The sequence below is a fragment of the Engystomops pustulosus genome, chromosome 3 (assembly GCF_040894005.1).
Source record: "Engystomops pustulosus chromosome 3, aEngPut4.maternal, whole genome shotgun sequence".
Classification (NCBI taxonomy): domain Eukaryota; kingdom Metazoa; phylum Chordata; class Amphibia; order Anura; family Leptodactylidae; genus Engystomops; species Engystomops pustulosus.
This window is the reverse complement of record NC_092413.1, coordinates 139,490,300-139,515,767: the sequence shown is the minus strand read 5'-3', so window position 1 is coordinate 139,515,767 and position 25,468 is coordinate 139,490,300. Positions and strand designations below refer to the sequence as shown.

The 25,468-nt window shown below is 37.6% G+C and overlaps 2 protein-coding genes across 4 annotated transcripts in view; one reads left to right on the top strand and one right to left on the bottom strand.

Moving 5' to 3' along the window:
- ANGPT2 (angiopoietin 2) overlaps positions 1 to 24,735 on the bottom strand; it is a 34,168-nt gene extending 9,433 nt beyond the window's left edge. Inside the window, exons 1-5 of the mRNA XM_072142315.1 lie at positions 24,562 to 24,735; positions 23,228 to 23,776; positions 8,493 to 8,648; positions 5,667 to 5,788; positions 1,296 to 1,528 (exon numbers count right to left, since the gene is read on the bottom strand). Of these exons, the coding sequence (XP_071998416.1) occupies positions 1,296 to 1,528; positions 5,667 to 5,788; positions 8,493 to 8,648; positions 23,228 to 23,521 (805 nt within the window). The 5' untranslated portion in view covers positions 23,522 to 23,776; positions 24,562 to 24,735. The remainder of the gene's footprint in view (positions 1 to 1,295; positions 1,529 to 5,666; positions 5,789 to 8,492; positions 8,649 to 23,227; positions 23,777 to 24,561) is intronic.
- The window catches only part of MCPH1 (microcephalin 1), a 206,916-nt gene that overhangs the window by 83,339 nt on the left and 98,109 nt on the right, over positions 1 to 25,468 (top strand). The gene's annotated exons all lie outside the window — the stretch shown is intronic.

Here is a 25,468-nt window from a genome sequence, read left to right as displayed (position 1 = left end):
CCAATATCTTTCAGGGCACCATTTCAGTTTCTAAATTTAATACCCATCTGTTTCTGGAAAGTATTATGTTCTTAAGTTTGTGATCCAAAGTTTAAGAACACTTGAAATAACAATTTTGTTATTGTGCTAAGCTAATCTTGCTTGGGATCCATCCAGAAAAACACAACTGCTTGGTCCAAAATTTTTGTTTTCACCAGACTATTTATTTTCAGTGCTTTCTACTAGTTATAAAAAGGTTGATAACAAAAGGTTTACGATAGATAACAGATAAAACTTTAAGCCTACTTTTAAGGGTATACCCATACTACTGCCAAACTGTGGACATAGAAGAGCTTGTTATTTTCATATTAGTCCACACTTTAAAGTTCTAAGCAGTTATAATCAAACTTGTATTATATCAAATTGAAGCTTTCATACAACAGCATTGGCTATAAACTCGGTCAGTCAGATCAGCCAGGTGTGCATATATATTTCAATTGAAATAAGCTGCTGACATATACCAATATGGCGCACGCCTACTAGGTGGCCTTAATTGGCAGTCTCCGTAAGGAGAACTCTTACTTCCCAACCCTAGACACAAGCCTCTCACCAGTTCCCTACGCTGTTCTGAAGAGACCCAACCAGGTCAAAACAGTGCTGTCTACAGTTGGGAGTCTGTTCCTTCTGGAATAAATATACTGGTTTGCTTTTAATCCCGCATTATGTCATAAGGCTTCCTGAAGGTTTGGCTTGATGTCAAGACAGCTGCCTTTACAAGGTAGCTAGAGAGGCTTGATTTTCCTTATCCCATCATGGAAAACATATACCAATGGCAGCATTTATCTTCCAGTAAAACCGAAAAAATAAACCAATCACAATGAATTTCTACAAGCCTTGTTAGTCTTTCAAACTTATTAACACCATCAATAGCTTGTAGCAAAATGCTCTTTTGTCTGTTTGTACGTTTCGTAATATCTTATACACAGTTTGGCAGAGCTTACATGTGTCAAAGGGGAGAGCAAGCCGCTACCTGGTTGCTGTGTAACTGTGCATTTATAGCTACATAACTCGGCATGGTCTTGGGAAGGTGGTTAATGGACCCACTTTTTTAAAAAAAATGTGTGCGAATCCCAGAGGTAGGACCCGAATCAAGCCTCCAGTTATCTTTTTCCTTGATGACTTTACACAGTTTAGTATGATTTGCAAAAATTTATATCTTATTGTGCACTTTACAGGTAAAATGACTTCATTAAACAGTATGCACATTTTTCTGAGCATCTTGCCATATGCCCATTTTTTTGGTGTGTTGATCATACCTGTTTGAGGTGTCATCCTTGTTAACAAATTGTGCACAGTCTCCATCAGGTCATGTTGCTGTTTTTGTAGAAGAGAATTATTGGCTGATGCTGTAACGAGCTGTCTTTCCAGATCTTCAATTATGGAGTTTTGTTTCAGCACCAAGACTTGTAGTTTATCCTTTTCTTCCTTCATCGACTGCAATTGTTCAGAATGCTTATCTTCCATGCTTAGAATTTTCTTTTCTAGATAGCTAAGGCAAAAAGAAATTAGCTACCACCAGCTCATAATTTAACTTCTGCATCTACAGAAATATACATTCATATTTTATGTGCATTGAAATACTTGGCTAATCCTATTAAAGGCATTGTCCAAGTATTTAAGTTATAAACTATCCACATGATAGCGGACTACTCCTGTTCTCACTGATGGGTAGAGCAGTAGTATGAGCATGCTCCCTGCCACTATATTCATTTTTATAGGAGTGACAGAAGTAGCCAAGCACAGCACTCTATCTCCAACCCCTCTAATAGACAATAAATGGAGTGACTGGGTGCATGTCCATCCTGCCACTCAACCCTTTAGTGAGAATCGGACCTATTTTCTCTGGAGAGCTAGGGGATCCGTTTTCGTGATAAGTAGGGATCCCAGCAGTCAGACCCTCAATGATCAGCTGGTTATTCCCTACCCTATGGATAAGGGATAACTCAAATACTACTACTACTATAGTATTATGAAATACATTTTTTGTTTTGCTGACTTACCGTAATTGTAATTATTAAAGAGAATACTCTTTAATGATATTTACACACCTAATACATCTTATTTTAAAATGGTGTCTTTAATAAAATAAAAAGTTACTTGTGGGGTGGTTTGGTAGCTGGTAGACATCTTTTTTGATAGCAAAAAATCACTAATGGATAACTTTATGAATACCTTTCAACTGACATCTATATGTGTCTAACAAATAAAGGAGACATTGAAGTGCTAACATTGGCTGCTGGATTTTTACATTTTGTGTACAATTTGTGTACAAGACTTATTTGGGCCAAATTAAAGTACATTTGTGCATTATTTGAAAATCAGGTGGCTAAGTTTAACTCTCCGTTCAGAAGCAACCCTCGCCTTGTATATCATTAGAACAGTGCTGGGTTTATCTGGAAACCTAATATATTTGACAGTTATTGAGTTGAACATTAAGCATTAAAGTGTCTAGAGACTTGGTTTAATAGTAATCTGTTATGTCATGTGTAAATTCCGGTGGGTAGTCTGTTGATTGATTTTGCTTAAGCCACAATATGTTGTATGCTCTTGTGTTTTACTCCACAAGTATTAGAAAGGTGACAAAAGGCATGTCAGTTGTCTGTTCAGTCAGCATTAGGAATTTATTACTTTCTATTTATAACAGATGGAGCTACTGGAATGCTAAAAATGTTCACTAACCTAATACATATGGAAACCCAGATAACATGGTTTAACCCTGGCATTGGAAGGCTCTTTTACAAGCTAATGGTGATAAAGTCAGTGTTGTTATTACATCTTTATTGTGTCAAGTTGTATTTATTTCAGATGTGGGTCTGTAACATTCACTGGTATGCAATAATGACAAATAGGGGTTACTAGAGAGAGAGAACTTCTGATGCCTGGAAACCAGGTCCGGAAAGTTAACACCGTTCCTTTAATAATATCGGCTAGCAAAATAAGACGTATAGTATTGATAATACACATCACTTAACGTTAGTTGCACCGGGTGCTCAAGTAGGTTACAGCACCATATAGACTGTATTGAAGAGACTTGGCACTCCTTCATAGATGAATTTTCAAAGTATATTTTATTCAAGTGAGTAAAGGATAGCAATGTACAATAATGCAATGTTTCGGCCTTTTAACATTAGACCTTTATCAGGCACGGATTGCAAGGTATATTGCAGTGTAGAGTGCGCTACTATGACTTAGAGCACGTGAGTGGGTATACCCGCAAGAGAAGGCCCCTATGAAGGAGTGCCAAGTCTCTTCGATACAGCAAAATAAGACGTAACTGAGAAATTAACCAAACTCAATAGATAACAAACTAAAATCGCTCTGAAAGAGCCAATAAGCTAGCTTCGATACCATGCTTAAGGGAATATGAGAAAACTAAAAGGTTACAGTGTGAACATGAGCATATATTCAAACTGGTATTTCTAACAATTATTGCAGCTACAGACTTTCTTTAATACATTGTATTGAAAATATGGATCCACTCTTTGTAGTAATATTTTGACTCAGAAACATTCATACTTTCTCTGTTAAGATCATGTCTCCTCATCTATGCAGGTGTTACCCTACTTTATGTATTTTGTATAATTTTTTTGCCTATGTTGTAGCATCAGTTTGTAGACAGATAACTTTTATACCGTTTTTAACCTTTAAAGAAGACTTCATACCATTTTGTGGTCCGGTTCTATTTCATGAAATAGTGGACCTTAGTTAAGACTGGAAAGACCTATATACTCTGTAGAGTACTGTCTTGCTTCTTTCCCTATCCTTAAAGAGTTTTCCTGTCAATATCTGACTGTGGGGAAACCCCTGCAATCATCAGAACACTGGACCAAGTCCCCCTTTAGTTACCAGATTTGGGTTGTCCTTTGAGCCGTGCTGGAAGTCCCATAGATGTCATCGGAGCACAAGACAAGCTAATGGGGGTATAATTACTATTGGCATGGCATCTTTACTGGGTCAAGTTGTATTTATTTTTTTTCTTTGGTGTGCAGTAAAGACATAATGGCGCAACTATAAACGGTCCATCTCTTATGTATGGAATCCAGGTACATAAAGTTGAGATATTTTCTTTAATCATGACACTTACCAGGGCTTGTACCCTGAAACAATTGCAGTTTGTGGCGGCTGCCAGGAATTGTCATTATTTTTCCTATGCCAAGTTAAGGGGGCATGCTGAGCGGCACAGTGGGCCCGTGCAGAGTATTCCTGCCCTTCGCTTGGTCACTCGCTATAGCTTGCAACCGTCGTAAGCCTAGACCCTACAGCCTGCTTAATCATACGCAGACGTATGATGTATCAAATTTGACCTCCAGCATTTAGGCTTTTCCAGTTGGAGACCGTTGCTAACATTGGAGTTTGAATGAGTCCAAGAAACCTTCAATTCCCAATTCCTGGATTTTGGAATCATTGATATTTTTTTTTCTCATGAGATGAGCCGCTGCAGATATAATAATTCCTTTATTTATATAGCACACACAGATTACGCAGCGCTACACAGAGTTTGCCAAATCGGTCCCTGTCTCCAATGGGGCTCACAATGTAATCCACCTACCAGTATGTTTTGGAGTTGTCTGCCTGCCTTTCATTATATAATGTTTCTTATGCCATGGCATGCTTTTTTTTGAGAAATATATTTTCTGCTTCCTAAAAAAAAGTTTTGCTCATGTTGCTGTGTGTGCATGTGTTTTGTCATGTGTTTTGTGTTCTTTCAAACTCATTTGCAGTAAAATATTTTGTAGTCTAAAACAATAGGAATATTTGGAATTCAGTATAGATGACAGTTTGGACACATTGATCCACTGAAAACAACAGTGATTTAGTTTCTATGAAGGTATACAATGTATTTTGCTTTTGTTTATCTTGCAATATAACACATTTGCGCGGCAGACATATTCCAGGCACAGAACGGGATGTATTAGAAAGAGAGAATAATATGTCATTGTGTCTGTGGAAATGCTTTTTATCTCCGTCCTGAGGAAGAACCCCTGAACTCTGGCACAATTGCTGTTTTATGAAAACAGATGGTATTTCCTCTATTGATCACTGGGGAAATGAGCATGATCACCGTAATAATCACCTTTTTAAAAACATTGTCTATGGCTGTTTGCACATTGGCAGTGTATAATGAATAGACGTGTTTTGCCCAATACTACTGTTCAGTCTGCAAAACAGCCATGAATTCAGCTGCTTGTCAGGAAAGTACTTAAATACTTTTTTATTTCTTCAATGCCGGGACCGTAATATTTTATTATTTATATTTAAGATGGATGTCAAACATAATAAAATATCTAGGCAGGAATACTAAACCAGGAAATTCAATTATAATCGTATCTAATCTAATTTGAATTGATCATATTAAATTATGAATTTTTATTAAAAAAAAACTATTTTCACTAATATTCCAGAAGTTAAAAATGAGTCATGGGTTTAAATTTTCAGTTCTGTCATCTGTTCTGTTTATCATATTTACAGCTGGTATGTCATTCGGTAGACCAAAGCCTCTTTGTTCCGTGTCACTACAATGTAAGGGAACAGAGACGATCCGTGTTCACACCAGTAAAGATATTTGGCCAACTGGTTAACCAGTTATTAATCTTGTGAAGACAAAAAACAAATCTCAGATGTATTACCTGTTCTTGTCTTGTAACTTGTTTATTTCATTAGTCTGATCAGTTATTTGCTTTTCCAGTTTGTTAGTTGAAAATGAGTTTTCCAGAAGCTGCAGTTCAAGACGACTTGTTTGATTTAATACCTATTAAAATGAATTAGACAGATTGAGTATAGAACCCCTTAAACCTTTATCCATGTAATTATTTGTAGTGGGCAACCTCTTTAGTTATATAATTCTGTCTTCTATATGATTCAATACAAATGCTTTTATTGCTATGATTTGAGCAAATTTGAGTTGTGACAAACTGCATCGCTTCTTGGATAAGTTCTGTGAAGGTAACATCTTTTTACTGTAGCTCAATGGCTATAAAATATAATAGAAGTTTTTAGAAAGGAACTACTGTACTAATGTTAAAGAGGTATTCCCATGTGGGTATTCATATTTAATGAAATTCATCTGCTATATATATATTCATTTTTTCAGTTGTATGTTATTAAAACAATTACCTGTGTGATTATTTCCTATAAATGTAGTCATGTTGTCCCTTAGAAATGGGATATGCTGTCTTTGGATACAACTACTCCTGCAGATAGGAAGCGGTGGCTAGACATGAGGAACCCGACCAACCTGGATTCAGCTGTGGGACATGCAGTAACTCCTGGGCCATTTTACATGCAAACAGAATTTCTCTCTTTCGGCAGTAACCCCAGCAGCGGTGGTTGTATGAAAGGACAACAATGTTGTTTCTAAGGGACATTGCTAAATTTATGGGAAATTATCTTCACTCAAGTAATTTTTTTTTTTATTAACATTCAGTTGAAATGTATCTATATGGCAGATGCATTAAATTAAATGTCAATGTACAGGTGAGAATACCTCTTTAACATTATGACGATATAGATTTGGCACAAATCGCAGTTAACAAACCAAAATCTTTTATTTGAATTCTTGTGTTAAACACCCAATAAAGGCTAAGAGAAAAACTTTGGACTATTCTGAAGTGGCCTTCTATGAGCCCTGACCTAAGTCCTATACAGCATCTTTGGAAGGCACCCTTTAAACCCCAAACAACCGCTGCCGTTTGCTCATGAGGAGTGGTCAAAATACCTGCTGAGAGGTGCAGAAGTCTTATTGACAGTTACAGAAATCGTGTGATTGCAGTGGTTGCTTAAAACCATTGTACAACAAAATATTTAGAAAAGGAAACCATCATTTCTGTCCAGGCCTGTTTCATGACTTTTTTTTAAATTCTGTTGAAGCAAAGCAATGTCTGCCTATCATTTGTTCTTTATCATAGAAATTTTTACTTTTTGCCAGATTCAAGTTACTTCTGTGACCATTGTGTGTTTTTTATTCATTAATCAATTTTTTCCCTGTGTGTATGTTTCATTAAAACTGCCTTGATGCGTAATATAAGTAATCTCAGGTGAACAGCGGGTCATAGCAACATTTTGGATTGCATTCTAGCAACATACCAGCTTTTTCTGTGGTTTGAAAAAACTTTGGAATATAATTTTAAATACTTAATGTTAAAAAATATAGCATACCTAAGACATTACAAACTTATGACTTTCTTCTGTAAAAATAAATACTGTATCTTAAGATACAGCGTTTAGATCATCCTCCGGAATGTTATTTATTCCATTGATGAGAATGTCTCGGAAGGAAAACAAGGCAATGTGCGTTTGCAGGTTTAGCTTCATCATGCTGCTTTATGTTCAGACAATACTATTTGTGCAACTGTTTCATTGACTTCTTTCATGTGAGGCCGGTTTCTGTTGACAGGAAGACCTCATTACTCATATCCGTCATGTTAAGTTTTTACATATGAGGATATGATTTCACATTTGTAGAGTCCTAGGGAGAGACTACTTTGTGGCATTTTAGCTTTTAACTATGATCTCTCCCCATTTTCACAAGGCAATGCATATTATTAATGTTATAATTACTGTTTTGTGATCTAAATATATCAATTTTCTTTTTGAGCATTTTCTATTTTGTGTAGATAGTATTTTGGTAGCATAATATTAAACATTTTCACTATAATTTGTAGTTGTCTTTATTACTTCCACACGTCAGTTGTGACTGGTGGTAATGGCCTGTTTTATCAGTGATCTGAAAACCACTCATGACAATTTTTGGACATGATGTATGAATAGCGCTCCACATAGACCCCCTTACAAAAGTAAGTATTTAGGAGTAGTATATAATTACTGCATTAAGGAACACCTTTTAAGAAGGAAAATTGCCTCAACTATAGCAGACAATTTAATGCTTTTATTGATGCTTGGTCAAGCCAAGCCAATTAACCTTATTTTGTAAAGTCTGTAAAAGAAAGAGCTAGAGACTAGATTTGGGTTAGAACAACTTGGTATTTAAATTTACGTTTTCTGAAGTTTATTTTACTTTTGGTTCTATCATTTATTGTGCAGGTTTGCATGCAGGTTGTTAATTCTTATTAAATACGTATACACACACAGGCATGTTCTCAAATTGTCAGAGCATGAAATACAACCAAGGCTACAACTGGGTGGTAAGACCAGCTCTTGTTATTGAGGTGATTTATGTAGAACCGAAATGCTTTAGTCTGGTAAGCATGGAGACTGATCCCAGGATTTATGAAGCATTTTACGGGCCATGTTTCTTTCTTTGTAGGTTAAAGGAACACACATTTAACATACACATCACAAACCGTACATGACTGAGCCTAAAATTTGCCTCAAAAAGGAGAAAAAATGTCTCTAGCTTCAATACAACACAGATACCATTATAACAAACAGTATGGGTTACAACACAGATACCATTGTAGCAAACATTATGAATTACTGTGGTTAGTACTTTTTACCTGGGCTTCAACATCTGTCAGCTTCTTGGTCTGCTCTGCAGATTGGTTTAGCAGATTTGTCCCAATCTCCATCATCATAGCGGTGTGATTCTGTACTGCGTGCTTTTGTAACTCCACCATCTCTTTTTTCATGCTATCTTGAATGTAGTTTTCAAGCTGTCAAAAAGAAAAGAAAAATCATGACTGTACACTGATGCCACTCTTGTGATCGTGTGACAACTGAGAACATTACTGCCTTGTTGATCAACACATTCAGGTATCAGGTATTAACACATTCAAATTAGAAAAAAGTCTTTTAGTGTCTAGCAGCTGAAGGCGGCTATTTGACCTTACAACGTATGGCTTAGACATGTCCCACTGTAGGCTTATACAAGGGAGGAATGAACATCTGCAACCGCCAGTCGATGGCTGCCAATGGTCAGGTATTGTCCCCAATGATTTCCCTGAATATTGACATGGCGGAAACTGTAAGCTTGGCAGAGGCCAGGGGAAGATGCAGTACCTCTGCATCCGATGAGCATGTACATCGCTTGGTATGAAGCCAGAGTATGGAAAGCTATAGCTTGCTGTGTCTTTCCATCCCGCTTTTTTGCACAGTATGAGGTATATGTAAAGACCTGGCAGTATGTGTTTATGTATACAATGAGTGTAAGTGTTGGGAGCTTTCCTGGGATATATGCTCAGCTTATACCTAAAACGTGGTAAGAACCTAGCCTAAGAATGCTGGCCTAAAACAATTTCTCCTCACAGTGTAAGTGTATATTGGGATCCTTCTGATGCCCCCCCCCCCCCCACCCAAACTTCTGACCACTGGGGTCCCACAAGGGCCCCCATGTGTGAATTAAGCAATTGTGCACTTTCACAGCCACTACTTCATTCAATTCTACAGGGCTTTGGACATATAGAAGTGAATGGATTGGTGGCTGGGCATGCTCACTGTCACTCAGGAGGGACTGCCATTCCTATTATGACTGGAGGTCCTAGTGGCCAGCACTCAGCCAGTTATCAGACACTTTTTTCTTATCCCTAAATAAATGTAAACTTAAACCGGACCAGATTCACGGCTGTCTTAATGACTAAAGAAGATCTACAGATTTCAACTGACAAACCGTTTACTTGGAATACGGGAACATACAACTTCTATTAGTTGTCAATTTCTTGTTGTTGTATATCTGTATGTCACAAATGCATCTTTCATATAAACCAGGAAACTAGTTTATATATAGTGGAAGGAGTACTTATGTTGCTTTAGGAGCACAGAGCACCCATATGACTATTCCAGCAGTATATTGCAAGGTAAACATTGTTTACTTTAGTTTTTCACAGATTTTTCTTTCATCTCTTTGGGCAAAATTACGTTCAGAGATAACATCAATTGTGAACCTCGTGAGTCAAAATGAAGCTCTGATAAGTGCTTTACATATGTTATGTCTCACCAGAATTCATTTACTGCTTCCTGAATAAAAGAATAGGTCGTTTTTGTAGACATGTGTGTGTGTGTATATATATATATATATATATATATATTATAATTTATTTATTTTTTTCATGTAATACTCAGAAATTTTCATGAGTTCATGTTCATCATACTTTCACTGATCTGCCTTCCTGAAAGACGTTAAGAGCCTTAAATGAACAGCAGGCTTTTGCTGTCTAATTTCAAACATATGTAACATTGAAGGCCTGAAATGTATATTTTTGGTGTTATTCAAATAAACAGGGTTGACTGACCCAATTATTCTTTTAGGATATATTTACCACTTATTAATTTTGCATGTTAATGCACATCTTGCAACGTGTCAACCAAATTGGCCTCTAAGCCTTGAATTCTTTGATGGAAGTTGACTGGCAATGGAGGGTTCTATAGCTAGAATTACAGAAGGGTGGGGGTGGGGTATTTCGTTCTGGGTCAGAGTGTAGGATTCATTACTATTTCTCTGACAATTACTATGAACTCACAGATGGCTTAATCTAATGCAGGTAACTGGCAGAACTTGTAACTTGAGAAGAGTTTACAAGTAAGACCATACTTTCCTAGGTAATAATGCATGTATTACACAGCAGGTACATAAACTTGAAAGTTTGATATCTGTAATGTACTCATATTATGGACCAACAGAGATATTTTGGGGCATGCATGGTTACATAGCAGTGTTATGTTTGTATCAAATCAGGAATTTTTACCCAAACCCAACCTGAGAAGATTAATGAGATGATGGGTATATGGTGGTGTACAGATGTGCCTTGGATTATTCTGCATTTATACACACACTTGTTTAAGAGATTTTAAGTCCTTTATAGTCTGCTTAATCTTTACGAATGATAAATGATCACATTTTTTTAATGCGGGTTTTGTAACAAATCATTTTTTTGAAGCTGTTACAGAGCAGAACAGTAATATCTATTCACTTCTTTTCTGTCAGTCATTATCCGTGTCATCAGAGTAGATCTCATTTTCTATCTTATACCCTGTTTGTTTTGAAGGTTGCAGCTTATCTTCTTCAGCTAGAAGTCTAAACAACAACATCCCAAACACCTCTTTGATATTCCAAGTGCCATCTCATGTTCATACCTGTATCATGGATGGGGCAGGATGTTCTATTCACAGAAAAAAAAGTATTTAAGTAGTAGTGTCATTTACACTTTCATTACTTTAGATTTGATGTCTGCTGAAGGTGTATTGACACCTTACAAGCATGAGGAAAATGATAAGTTATATAAATATAAATGATATTTTGATAGATCAGAACTTAATAAAAAACTAAAATATTGTCTGCCAGAAAATTAATTTAGGATGCATGGTCAAAATCTGCACTTTGGCTTTCCAATACAGTTTTTGAGCGGCCTGTCCTATGATCACATGGGCTTCTGCCTAGATTCATATAGGGTCTCTTTGTTTTTTTCTTCAAGCAACAGAATTTGCAGAAACCAATATATATATATATATATATATATATATATATATATATATATATATATACACCAATATCCCAACCGCATTTATAAAGCAAGAAATCCCACTTATTAAACCTGCCGGGACACACCTGTGATGTAAAAAATTTTTCTGGTGACTACCAATTGAATGGAGCCCTTTTTCATAGAAGCCGTTTCCAATAAAGTATCATGCTTGGAAAGCCAACATAATGATTCTTCCTGGCGCTTGGTCACAGCCTGTTGTACTTTAGGAATCCAGCAAATTATATTCAACATATATATATACACTCACCGGCCACTTTATTAGGTACACCATGCTAGTAACGGGTTGGGCCCCCTTTTGCCTTCAGAACTGCCTCAATTCTATGCGACATAGATTCAACAAGGTGCTGGAAGCATTCCTCAGAGATTTTGGTCCATATTGACATGATGGCATCACACAGTTGCCGCAGATTTGTCGGCTGCACATCCATGATGCAAATCTCCCGTTCCACCACATCCCAAAGATGCTCTATTGGATTGAGATCTGATGACTGTGGAGGTCTGAGATGATTCCAGCTTTATGACATGGCGCATTATCCTGCTGAAAGTAGCCATCAGATGTTGGGTACATTGTGGTCATAAAGGGATGGACATGGTCAGCAACAATACTCAGGTAGGCTGTGGCGTTGCAACGATGCTCAATTGGTACCAAGGGGCCCAAAGAGTGCCAAGAAAATATTCCCTACACCATGACACCACCACCACCAGCCTGAACCGTTGATACAAGGCAGGATGGATCCATGCTTTCATGTTGTTGACGCCAAATTCTGACCCTACCATCCGAATGTCGCAGCAGAAATCGAGACTCATCAGACCAGGCAACGTTTTTCCAATCTTCTACTGTCCAATTTCGATGAGCTTGTGCAAATTGTAGCCTCAGTTTGCTGTTCTTAGCTGAAAGGAGTGGCACCCGGTGTGGTCTTCTGCTGCTGTAGAACATCTGCCTCAAAGTTCGACGTACTGTGCGTTCAGAGATGCTCTTCTGCCTACCTTGGTTGTAACGGGTGGTGATTTGAGTCACTGTTGACTTTCTATCAGCTCGAACCAGTCTGTCCATTCTTCTCTGACCTCTGGCATCAACAAGGCATTTCCGCCCACAGAACTGCCGCTCACTGGATGTTTTTTATTTTTCGGACCATTCTCTGTAAACCCTAGAGATGGTTGTGCGTGAAAGTCCCAGTAGATCAGCAGTTTCTGAAATACTCAGACCAGCCCTTCTGGCACCAACAACCATGCCACGTTCAAAGGCACTCAAATCACCTTTCTTCCCCATACTGATGCTCGGTTTGAACTGCAAGAGATTGTCTTGACCATGTCTACATGCCTAAATGCACTGAGTTGCCGCCATGTGATTGGCTGATTAGAAATTAAGTGTTAACGAGCAGTTGTACAGGTGTACCTAATAAAGTGGCCGGTGAGTGTATTCATATGCCATAAGTGGTCACACTCATATTATTGACCATCCACCATTAAACCAGTCAAGAGTGGAGACCATCACTGTGCAATATATTTGAGACTGTAAGGAAAATTTCCAAACAAGTGTACATGTGTTTTTATTGTGATGTGAAGAGTAAGTTGCTGCCAGACACCACTGGTGGCTTATTTCCAAAAAGAACAAATTATTCTGGAGTTGAGGTTAAACAAACTTGATCCTCCTTCAATCTAAATTTAACTTTAATCCATGTAAACTTCAGCTTTGTGTGAAAAGCAGCTCCTAGTGCTAGTGCTCCTTTACTTTGTGTAAAGTAAGCAGCTCCTAGTGCTACAACAGATGTAGCAGTGTTACACTGCTAGCATTATCGTAAACCTCCGATAACTAGCAGACACTGCTGCGCTGTACAATAGAAACTCCGGACCATGCTGTAAGCAGTCGGGTGTATTCATGAGGGGGCAGGATTAGGGGCAATGACTGCCGCATGAAGCCTATTGGAGTGGGAGGGGCGATCTGGGGAAGAAGCAGTGCCTACAACCGCCTACTCATGAATATGCCCAACCTCTTACAGAATGGTCCGGTGTTTCTATAGTACAGCGCGGCAGTGTTTGCTAATATTATCAGAGGTTTTTCGATAACGCTAGTAGTGTAACACTGGTGCATCTGTTGTAGCACTAGGAGTGGCTTGCTTTAGTAAGCAGCTCCTAGTGCCTTTCATATGGATGACAGGTCCTCTTTAAATCCTGAAATTGTAATCAAAAGTTTTTTTTATACCATCAGTATGGTTTGCATGAACTTTGTGGCAATTTTTTAAACAAAAAGCATTATATCCTGATAGAATCTGTTGACTCAAAGATATCCTTTTAGCAACAGTAATTCTGCAGACTTTTCTTGTGATGGGTGATTCTACAAGAAACTATTGTGTGTCTTTCTGTTTCTAAAAATGATTGTATATTCTGCTTGTCTGCCATGACAATTGCAGCTTTTATCAACATCTCGTGTAGGACACTTTTCTAATTCTATAGATATCAATGATGGTGGTGGTAAAATGTTATTTGGGTATCTGCTTATATTTTGTCTCTTGTCATCTATTCAATCCGTTTTCTTGACTAATGTGCCTGCATGGTCTAGTGTCCACAGGAGTCTATAAAGTAAACATAGTGGACAAGTGATCAGAAGCTCCGCTTGTTAGAAGAATGTAAAAGCATGAGGATAAAGTAGAGTAAGGCCCAATAGATGTGTGGTGCTCTTAACAAATGTTTGACCTCCGTTTTCAAAGTGTGTCATGAAGAATGGATAAGAAGTCAAAGTTCAAATGTCTAAAGTGATCTTATATCTTTCTGTCACCCTCCTCAAACAAACATTGTGTAAATTGAAAGTTGAACTTAGTGTGTGACCATTCAGGGCATCACTGATTTCTGTTAACTCAATGAAAAACAAATAGCTTGTTCAAGCTTACATGCAAAAGGGGAAATTTAGAATTTAATTTTTGTACTTTTTTGGCATCAGAAAGTCATGAAATAAATCTGTATCTCTATTTTTATGACTTTTTAGGGCCAAAAGGTGGGACCAATTTGATATGCTTTGTGCAGCGCTGCGTAATCTGTGTGCGCTATATAAATAAAGAATTATTATTATTATTATAAGGGGCATTTCATGCTTATCAAATATTAGAGCACTAACCAACAAATGTATAGGTACGTCGGTAAGCACTACATAGAAGAGCACGGCAGCCAGACTGTAACCACAAGTAAGCCACAAGTAACCACTTTTTGTGTTTCCATTTTCTACTACCCATATTTAAAAATCCATAACTTTTTATTTTTTAAGTTTTAGGAGGTCTTGTTTTCTACATAACAAACTGTACTTCTTAGTGATGGTACATTATTTAATATCCTATGCCCTGTAATTGGAAGCTGTAAAATAATTCCAAATACTATGAAATTAAAAAAAAACAAACCAACTACGCTCTACGCACTTTTGGGCCAGGTTTTCACGGCTTTCACTGAGCACTCCAAATCATAACCTCTCTTTATTCTTTGGGTAGAGGCAATCACGAAGTTACCAAATTTATGTAGTTTTAATTATATTTTTGTATTTCAAAGTAGAAACTTGGCACTCATAAAGATTATTTGAAATGTACAGAATTAAGATGTTTCGCTCTAGAATCAGACCAACTTCAGTCTCTGTAATATGCAAGTGTAAAGAGCATATATGGCTCAATTCGTAATACAATTTAATCATCAAAATGACATAACTTGACAGAGATTTCTACCTATATATACCATATTTTTCGGACTATAAGGCACACTAAAAATCCTTTGATTTTCTCAGAAATCAAAGGTGCGCCTTATAGTCCAGTGCGCCTTATATATGAACCATAATTACAGACAACAGCTGCCTTGAACTGTGCACAGGTCTGCCACCTGCTGGTCATTCATCCTTATAATCAGGTGCGCCTTATAATCCAGTGTGCCTTATATATGAACCTAGACGTTTTAGCAGGTATTTATTGATGGTGCGCCTTATACTCCAGTGCGCCTTATAGTTCGAAAAATACTGTAGGTATTTTGGGGGAAAAAATATATGTAAAAATCTCTCTTGTTATGTCATCATGATGATAACATTTTCAGGTAAACTCAAAATGGTAATCTGTATGTGAACACGGGATAGTTGCTTCAACATCTATCTACCACATGGATGCAGTGCTTCTAAACCAAGCACACTTACATTCCGGCTCCTGAAATAGGAACTGTTCTTTTTTTTTTGCTTCTAGTAGCTTCAATTTTGAGAAAAATATGCCTATGAGCCTTAGGTTCCCGGCTTTGTCACAGAAATCCCTTCTGACTCAGTCCTCTGCTAATCATTCATGTGTCCATTAGACCTCAATGCCACCTCCTGCCTCCCCTGGCACACAACGGAATGGAGGCAAAAATAATTAGCATATGACAGGGCAAGAAAGAGCATCTGTGACATAGCTGGGAGCCCCTGAGGCTCATTTGCATCATTTCTAAAAGAATGTTTTCTCAAAAACTAAGCTATTAGAAGAAAAAAGAAGGGCAGAAAGTGTTTCAGGAGGCACAGACCAACGTGTGCTTGGTTAAGAAGCTCTGCATCCATGTGATAGATTTCCTTTAATATATATGTCAAGAGAGGCGACAAGCTTCTTCATCCTTTGTTAATCTGTATGCTTGCTGTCCTGCAATAAAAAGCTTCTATATTTCCGCTGGATAGAAATCTATCCATGACTTTGTGATGTCACACTGGTGCATGAACCGTTATTATCACAGAGAGTAATCCGAGCTGTATAATACTGACAGGTTTGCACCTGCCTGTCCATCACATGACCATGGACAGATTTCTATCCACTGGAAGTCAACATAAAAGCTTTCTATAGAAGGACAGCAAGCAGAGATCTATACAACTTTGAGAAATTGATACAAAAAGTATTTTGGAAAATTGTATAACTTCTCTTTAAACAATATTATTATTTATTTGCTGAAAGTTGACTACCCCTTTAAGTACTAAGAATACATAGCATTTTTATGTTCAATTTGATACAGGCTGAATACATTTTAGCAATAATCTTTAGACACATTGCTTGCTTTTACCATGATGTTTTAAAACCATTGTTATTTTATTTAAATATACAAATAAAATTTGGATGAACTTCAAACAAAACAGGATCCCTGTCTTCCAAGTGATCAGAGGTGCAAAACCAACCAAAACAATGTCCACATTTCATCTAGTCCGTTTGAATAACGGTTTAATCACTAGGAAAGTGGAATCATGTAAAATATTTAAAATATTACTTCAGTACAGTATTGCTGTAGCTCTATGCCCTTCTTATGATTATACAAATAAAGGAATCAAAATCCAGCATGATAAACCAGGGACACTCATAGATCCAGACGCTGTGACTGTGGTACTCTTCCTATATTTGTATATTTATTCTAAAATCATTTTTATAAGCATGTTAATGAACCTGAAGAGCTCCTGAGTTGGTTCCCAGAGCCCCTCAATGTTGCAGCTTCACAGGCTGCTACACTGTCCCGGAGTACTCCACCCCCCCTGGAGGGACTTTGGTAATACCCCCAGTAAGCCTTTTGACTCATTAGCATAATTTTAAAAGTTGATTTTTAGAAAGGAGGCCATGGATAACAAATATGAGAAGATTACCACAGTCAGAGGGCATGGATATATGAGTAAGTTCCCCTGGTTCATCAGCTTGATTTTGATGGTAGAATTCCTAGTGCTACAGTTTAAACACAGAAGTATATCTACATTACAGTCTATTCAATATGGCACAACATATGGCACAGAAGAATTTCAATATTTTCTCATTTTAATAATATAGTACTCTTACAGACCGAATCTTACAATTAAGGAGAATGAGGTATAGGTCAATAGGTTGTCATATCATGCTACTTAAACCCATTTCTCTTTTGTCTACAACCAAAACTAAGCCCGTTTTATGAGAAATCTAATCCTATTCCCCCCACACATGTTTAGTCTCTACATATGAACATGCAGATTCCACATGACATTTGTGCAGTGATTGCCTGACCTTACCTTTCTGTACCAGCATATCCCAGTGATTGCCACTTCCCTCAGCTAATCCCAAAACACAAAATCCTTTTGACCCTGTCACTGAACGCTTGCTGTGCAGGAATGTAATGCAGATTATATGAAGACTGTTTGTGTAGGAATGTCTGCCTTTGTTTCTTTTGACAATAATTTTAATGAAAATAAACTGCAAAACTCTACAAAGGAAAAGAATATATATATTTTTTTTTAATTGCAACCATTTTACCATTTTGGATGTTTAAATTATAAAGTTAACACGTGATTAACGAAAACCTTTAATCTTCACTACAATGGTGAAATGTGTCTTCTGCCATGATTTAATTAGCATATATGAATACATTGCTCCAAAAATTTGGTTTGGACTTTTGTTTTCAATTCACAGAAATACACCTTTAGGGGGTTATTTATCATACGCTGGGGCTCGTATATATGCCTCTTGATGTATCCGGCCAGGGTCTGATTTTTGATATTTCTATGCCAGATCCTGCTTGATGTAGGAATAAATGCAGCCAGTGAAATTTCATGCCCCATCACACACCCTGGCGTGGATGTGGCAGAAAGCGGGAAATAATGGCAAGTGCTTGCAATTGCGATTATTTCAGGGCTTCTATGCCACAGGTGTTGCGCAAAAGCCCTGATAAATACCCCCCTTAGTCTTCAACAACAAAAAACAATGATTCAAATGTCATCATCTTTTGGAACATCATCATAACTCTTAAACCCTGATTTCCATTGTCGATTTCTTGTGATTCGTCCTTTAGAATCGTTGGCCTCAATTTCTCACTTTCTTCATATGACTTGTGTAAATGTAGCTTATTGTAGCACATTGCATCTGTCATTACCTCCTCCTCCCACTCCTTCCCCATGCTGCCTTCAGATGATAATCTGGAGGAAGACTTCAAACAGCTATAACTTCTACTATAACTACTGGTGTCAATTTAAAGAGGGGAATATCCCTTTAATATTGCATTCCATGTTAAAGTTACATTTGAGAGTGGGAACAGTGGACAAAAACCGTGTTCCAGATTGCCACATCATTCTTATGTGATATTAAAGGAGAGATTCTCCCCTTTAAAATGACACCATAACTGTGGATCTAGGTGCCACGGTTCAGAAGAGATAGCAGTTTATAAGTAGGGGTTATTTTGGGGGTAGACCTTTTTTTCTGAGAAACCAGTTGTGTCTAAGGTGGCACTACCCATTCAGTATTTACTGGCCAAATGCCCCAACTCTACCACATACTTGTAGTACAGATCAGCTGAGCGAGCACATGTTCTTAATAGGGAACAAAATAAGCTCTGCATGTAGCTTATGTGCCTTAAGAACGGCATGAAATCAAACACAGTTCTGCTAAAATTGTAAAACATGTCCTATTCCTGTCCTGTGTCTTTTGGTTGTCATTGGTGCTTGAGCAGACCTCACATGCTGATGTCACATGGGCCAAAACCATGGGTATTGCACAGTTTTCATATGCAGCCGGAAGGGGCAGTCACACGTTGCAGTTAAAACTGCATCGCAATCAGCTTTGAGGTGTTTTTAGGTGACGTTTTGTCAATTTAACAGGTGAAAGACATGAACTGAACGAGTGAATTTGATTTTGAAGGAGGAGAAAGCTACTCCACAAATCTCATTCACCCGTTCAGTTCATGTCTTTCATCTCTTGACAAAACTGCACCTAAAACCACCTCAAAGCTCATTGCGATGCAGTTTTAACTGTAACGTGTGCCTGCACCCTCAGAAAAATACTTGCTCTCTGTCCTCTTTAGGAAAGTTACTTGTGTTTTCTTGAATTTTAGTGATAAGACGGGGCTTTAAACAGACATCCCACAGGCAGCGAAAGCTAGGCTACAATTAAGTACAACATTCATTACTATGGAAAAAAAAAACTAAACAAAAGAAAACCATCCAATATCCTGTTTTCGGCTACAAATTTGACAAATTTTGTAAAGTTTTTTTTAACGTATATGTTGAAGGCTTTATGTATACAATGTATTCTATTGTGAGGAACATATGGTATGCCTAACATATCAAATAGTGTTTAGGTAGGAACACGTGTTCTAAATTTATGGGTACTTTGTATTGTGAAAAATTACTTTTTATGTGTTAAAATATTTTATATTTTCATGACCGCAGAATAAACTTATTATACAAAAGCGAAGGCTAGTAATATTTATTTATGATTGAGCAAATTTATCTGCAATTTAGGTACTTGATATATGGAGACTAAGTAATGATTGCCCAGGGTCACAATGGAAGCTGGTACTAAACTAGTTCTTCATCTTAATTCCACTTGACCTATGGCTGCAACTGTAACCTGAGGAGTTTCTAAGATGCCATAAGTTACAAAAGAAATAGCGGAGTACATAAAATACAGACTGCAAGCAAATTGGTTCTGCAAAATGGAACCAGATGGAGCAATTACTAAGCCTGAATTAGGGTGGATGATCATTTTCTAACCGTTTAAAGGTGTTTCATTTAAATGGTGTTCTTCTTAGGATGTGTGTAACTCGAGCGTCACTACTTAGAACAATTATTTAGGTGTGGAAGGGTCTTGGATGTAAAGGATTCTAAAAAGCCATTGTGGAATACCGTAATTATCGGACCTATGCAGTATGCTGTTCCTAGAGTTTAGTATGCCAGTGTTGCTTCTTCTGAGAACAGAGCAGAACTAGCCTCAATTACAGTCACCTAAGAGTAGCAGTGGCTTCTGGCGTTACAGGACAATGTGAAATCGTTTGAGCCTTTTTTTATGATCACGTTGTTGGTAGAAGACCTCCTGCATTAAATGAATGACTGATATAGTAAACTGGCAATTTGGGGATGGTACAATTTTTCTTAGGCACTGTATACTTGTATTACTGTATAACACATTGTAAAGTCATCTAACTTTGCCTTTAAGAATTTTAAATATTTTTATAGTGATTATTAAATCTTCTGTGCATTTGTAGACTAAAATGCAATGGCCACAGGATGAAGGCCCTAGGGTAGCCATTCGCCGGTCATTTCCCCAAAATCAACTCTGCCCCCAACTTTTACACCACTATAAAGTGTCCTAATGTTAGGTACGATATATCCTTTCTTGTATTCTATCTTGTATTTTAAACTATAAAAATAGTCACTTTGAGGCCTAAGGAGGAACATTACTTCTTGTATCTCTATCTGAGGTTTTATAACTGCTAGCTAAAGTTCTGGTTCATTGTGTCATTATAAAGATGAGAGCATCATCTTTTAAAATATACTATGGTTTTGGTTGTATGTGATATAGAACCATAGATACAGGCAGTTAAAGAAATAGTCAGGAATTAGATCTTTATCCATGGCTTACACTCCGAACTAGGTCTGTAACTGCCTGCATACTCAGAACCACAAGTATTGTGTTTTGGCTGAGATTATTAACTTAACAATGTCACCAGAATTGTGGTTCTATCTGCTATAGAGATCAATATAACGATGTCTGTACGGTTGAATTCCCCTCCATCCTCTTAAAGTGATTATTTTTCTGGTTATTTGCCTATGACTTTACAGGATTATATAGGTAAACAGGGGAGTTGGGAAATAAAAAAAGGAATACTAGAAAGGATATTTCATACCACTTCTGTTTGGGGCTATTAGTGTAGTGGTTTAAAGGTTGTTGACAGGTTCCCTTTAAGCAGAAAGATTTATATTTATCTAAATTCTCTTTGACTTGAGTGCCATCCATGAAATAAGCATACAGCACATTAATGCGCTATTCTCAATGCAGCTTTTTACAAAGGGAAGACAATCTTGTAAGAACTTTTTTCTTATAAGTGTCCTTATCTCTGCCATTTTGGGCTGCAAAATAAAAGACAGACTGTGTGCTTTTGCTGTAGGTGTTTCATCAGTTTTTCGGAAAAATAGTCTGGAACTCTAAACAGGCGGTCCCCTACTTAAGAACACCCGACTTACATACGACCTGTATTTACAAAAGGACCTGTGGATATTGGTAATTTATTGTACTTTAGCCTTGGGCTACAATAATCAGCTATAACAGTTATCAAAGGTGTCTGCAATGAAGCTTTATTGTTAATCCTGGTTCTTATGACAATCCAACATTTTTAAAAACCAATAGTCACAGAGGCCAAAAAAAATTTTGGCTGAGGTTACAATGATAAAATATACAGTTCCGACATACATACAAATTCAACTTAAGAACAAACCTACAGAACCTATCTAGTATGTAACCCGGGGACTGCCTGTAGTCTATGTTGTGAAACAAGCCCACTCCGAATCTGCGATCTAAAGAACACTGATGCTGGATTCACCATGAGAATATTTCCTCTGCGGACCTTCAGTGAACCCTGCTCCTTGCAACCATTTACATGACCCCTATGTGACAATCATAAACATGATTTATTATCTTGCACTCTTAGTACTGTACAAACTGTATTTTTCTTTCAAATCATTATAAGACATGGAAAGGGTGACTTCACAAAGGTCACAAGGGACTTGTTCTGCTTCATGCATCAATAAAGGTATATGTTTTGTGCCAGAAGACCAGCACTGAGCCTCAGTCCAATAACAGCTGCAATATGGCTCGTATGGTCAAGTGCCCCCTGTTCTTAGTTTTTTTGTTCTTTCCAGGTATCTTGTACCTTAGAAATCTAGAATGGCGTCCTTCTTGCTTTAAAGGGATCTGTGTATGTGATTTTGTGGGCTGCTGTTCAGAAGCTTGTGACATATACCAATTATTACACTTTGTAGCCTGTTGTATGCACATTTCAAGCATGCTCACACACTTGTGTGTGTAGTGTATGTATGTATGTATATATATATATATATATATATATATATATATATATATATAGTGCTAAATCTGTTGCACCATCACCCACAACGTGGTTCCTTTTCTTTTTAAACAATGGGGGGAATTTATCATTGGGCAGCCTCCATGCCACAGTTTTAAGGTTGTCGTAAGAGCTGCGCTGCCAGTAACATTTACACCTTGTGGTGACTGGTGTGTTTGTGCGATTATTTGTGACGTTTAAGGAGCAAACCAATTGTAAATTGGGACACCTAGAAATGGCAAAATTTAGCATTCCATCAATCTCTTGGACGTGGCTAGACATGGCATCATTTACATATGGGAATAAGACCCTAATGATCAGGTGAGCAGAGATCTCCGTGCAGTGGGACACTTATCCCTATCCCGTGGGTGAAGGATAGTTATTAGTGGGAAAACACCTAAAATATTGAAGATCTTATAGATGAAGCAGAATTGTTTAAAGTAAAGCTTCACCTTTTCAACATCTTCATTTATGAAAGTGTCATTTAGCTCTATGGTGTTGGGACTTGCCTGCATTTACTGCATTAGGATATGACAACACGTGTTGTGCTATCATGATGATCGGTGCCAAATCCTCAGCACTCGTGTAATATAATCTAGACATGCGTAATGAGTGTTACCGTATTTTATATCATTATCATCTATAATAACTTTTCTCCTCACCAGCCCACACACCAACGGGAGAATAGGGCATTTTATTCCAGTTTATATTCTTTATATGCACATAGTGTGGTGCAGAGAACCAGGACAGGATCACTGAGGTTCATTCACAGACCTTTCTCTTTCAGCAGCCATGTGGTGAATTCACCTTCACTTGGTGATTTATGTTACAACATTATATTAGGGAATTGCTCTGAATATGGACATTTAACTTTGCTACTGCAGCATTGTATTTATTTTCTAGTCAGATATTGTAGCATTTTTGTTTAAGCTTACCTTCTGAAGCCACTGTGTGTTATTCTCCATGATGTTCTCCAAAAGCTGTAACCTCTGCACAGAGTCATCGTAGTCCAGTGGAGCATCCCTTTGTACTGAATTGGACACATAGGGACTTGCCGGAGCAGAGCGGCAGCTGTCCACCTCTGGCAGAAGAAAGGTATAACTGCAAGCCCCATGCTGCACCTGATATTGCTTTTTCCCTGTACTCTCCGCAGACTTCCGATTTGTTGCAAGACTCCCATCAAAGCTCCTCAAGACCACCAGCACCATAGTGATAACCGAGAGCCACATGACAGCTGAATTATTTTATATCAGAAAATTATAATAATCTTAAAAAAAAGTAAAGCTGGTACACCCGGGATCTCAGTTCTTTAAATTGTGTGTTCTAAGTTTTTCCAAAGTCAAAGCTGTGTTTCTTTTGGGTGAGGGATTTAGAGCCTGAAGAAGTTGGTCTTAAACATCTAGCAGATGACATGTGCACAGCCTGGCTGAACAACCCCTCTCTTGCTATAGGGGCGAGCTTTCCAAACCACGCCTGTTCATGAGCTGTAAGGAAGGATATGCAAATAAGTTTTCCTTGATGAACCTTTGAGGGACTCTGCTATCCCTGGGGAATGTCATCTGGAAATATCTAAAGACCAGATCACTTCTGTGCGCTGAGCTGTGGTATAGAGGAAGACGGCCACTTCCCTTATGCTCACGTAATTGATAATGCAGATCATCCTATCATCAGGATGCAAATATACTAAACAGTACATCTGGAGAGTTCTATACTAACTATGCCAGACATTTTTTTTGTCTTAAAATAAATTAGTGTCTTATGTTATCTTGATGTAAATGTTAATGTGAAAATTATTTTATCATAGCTATTCAACAAATGCCCCCTCCCCCATTATCCTGCCATTTAGGGATGTTGTACCTAATCCAGCTGCAGAGCAATTTTTGTACAAATATAAACCTCCCCACTATTTTTTATAGAAATATTTTAATAAAAATATTGCCAAAAAAGGTAATTTTTTCCCCTCGGATTGTTAAAGCTATGTGCAATAGTAAGGTATGTCAGAATGACTTGTACACACCTCAATAATAATTACAACACCCCATAGTAAAAGTACATTTCAGAAATGCAATGAATTTGAGATTCTCCTCCCTTCTCCTCTGCCCCCCTTCCTCCTACTACACAGAAATGCATGTTTCTACTGTTATCTTCATGTCTGCATAAGACTGACTGCTCTGTTTCAGCTAGGTAAGGACTACTGCGTGGAGGTGAAGTCCATAATGCATTCTCTGGCTTCTACAGATACTTATTATGAGAAATGATATAATATTACCTTTGCTCTTTTACTGCAATTTCAGGAGACTTGCGATTTTAGATATTTCCATGAACATAACTTGACCACTTTGGTGATCAGCTCATATCGGAGCGGCTGTATGTAACATACACAATATATGTCATCAGAGCAAAGTTCTTCCTTTATCCACTTACTTTAGATCTCATCATCCTCTCTTCTTCCCTCGTTATCTGCTTTTCAGTGAAAAGTCTCCTCCCACAGGAGAATGTGCACAACAAAACCGAGAGGAGGGCTGCTGAAGATTAGAATGACCAGACTAACTATTGTTGAAAATTAATTAATTTAATTAAAGGTTACATACATCTTAAGGTCAGGAAGACTCGGTGTATGTGGTTAACATGCAGCAATCTACATTAGCAGCAAATCCTACCCACATGTTGTGACAAAATAAGCCTTCTGCATAAATCTCTGTCCCCAACCCTCAAATTAAAGTTAAACTTTGCACCTCCTATTGGTCGTTTTATTTTATGGCAGTAAAATCTGCCAAATTCTGGCAAATTTTTGGAACAATTTAACACCTCTACACCCATTTTTTTGTACCAGGGACAAAGTGCCTACAAGCTTATGAAAATCTGTGTTTTAGACTGTTTTTTTGGCACAATTTAGGAAAGGTTTCTGACGCAAATAGATTAATAAACCTTTGTGTTTGTCAAAAAAAATTTCTGGTGATGGCTGCAGAGTGTTGGTACGTTGAGGCTGAAAACCTGTGCAACCCTGATACTTTTTATAGTACGTACAGCAACAGGGACCCACAAACCTTTGTCCAGTGAAACCCTTTCTGGTGGTGTGATGTAATCTTTGGAGGTGGTACAGACAATTTATTCATTCAGATGTGATTGTGAGTTTAAAGACAAGGGAAAAGACTGTGTTCAAATATTCTACATAA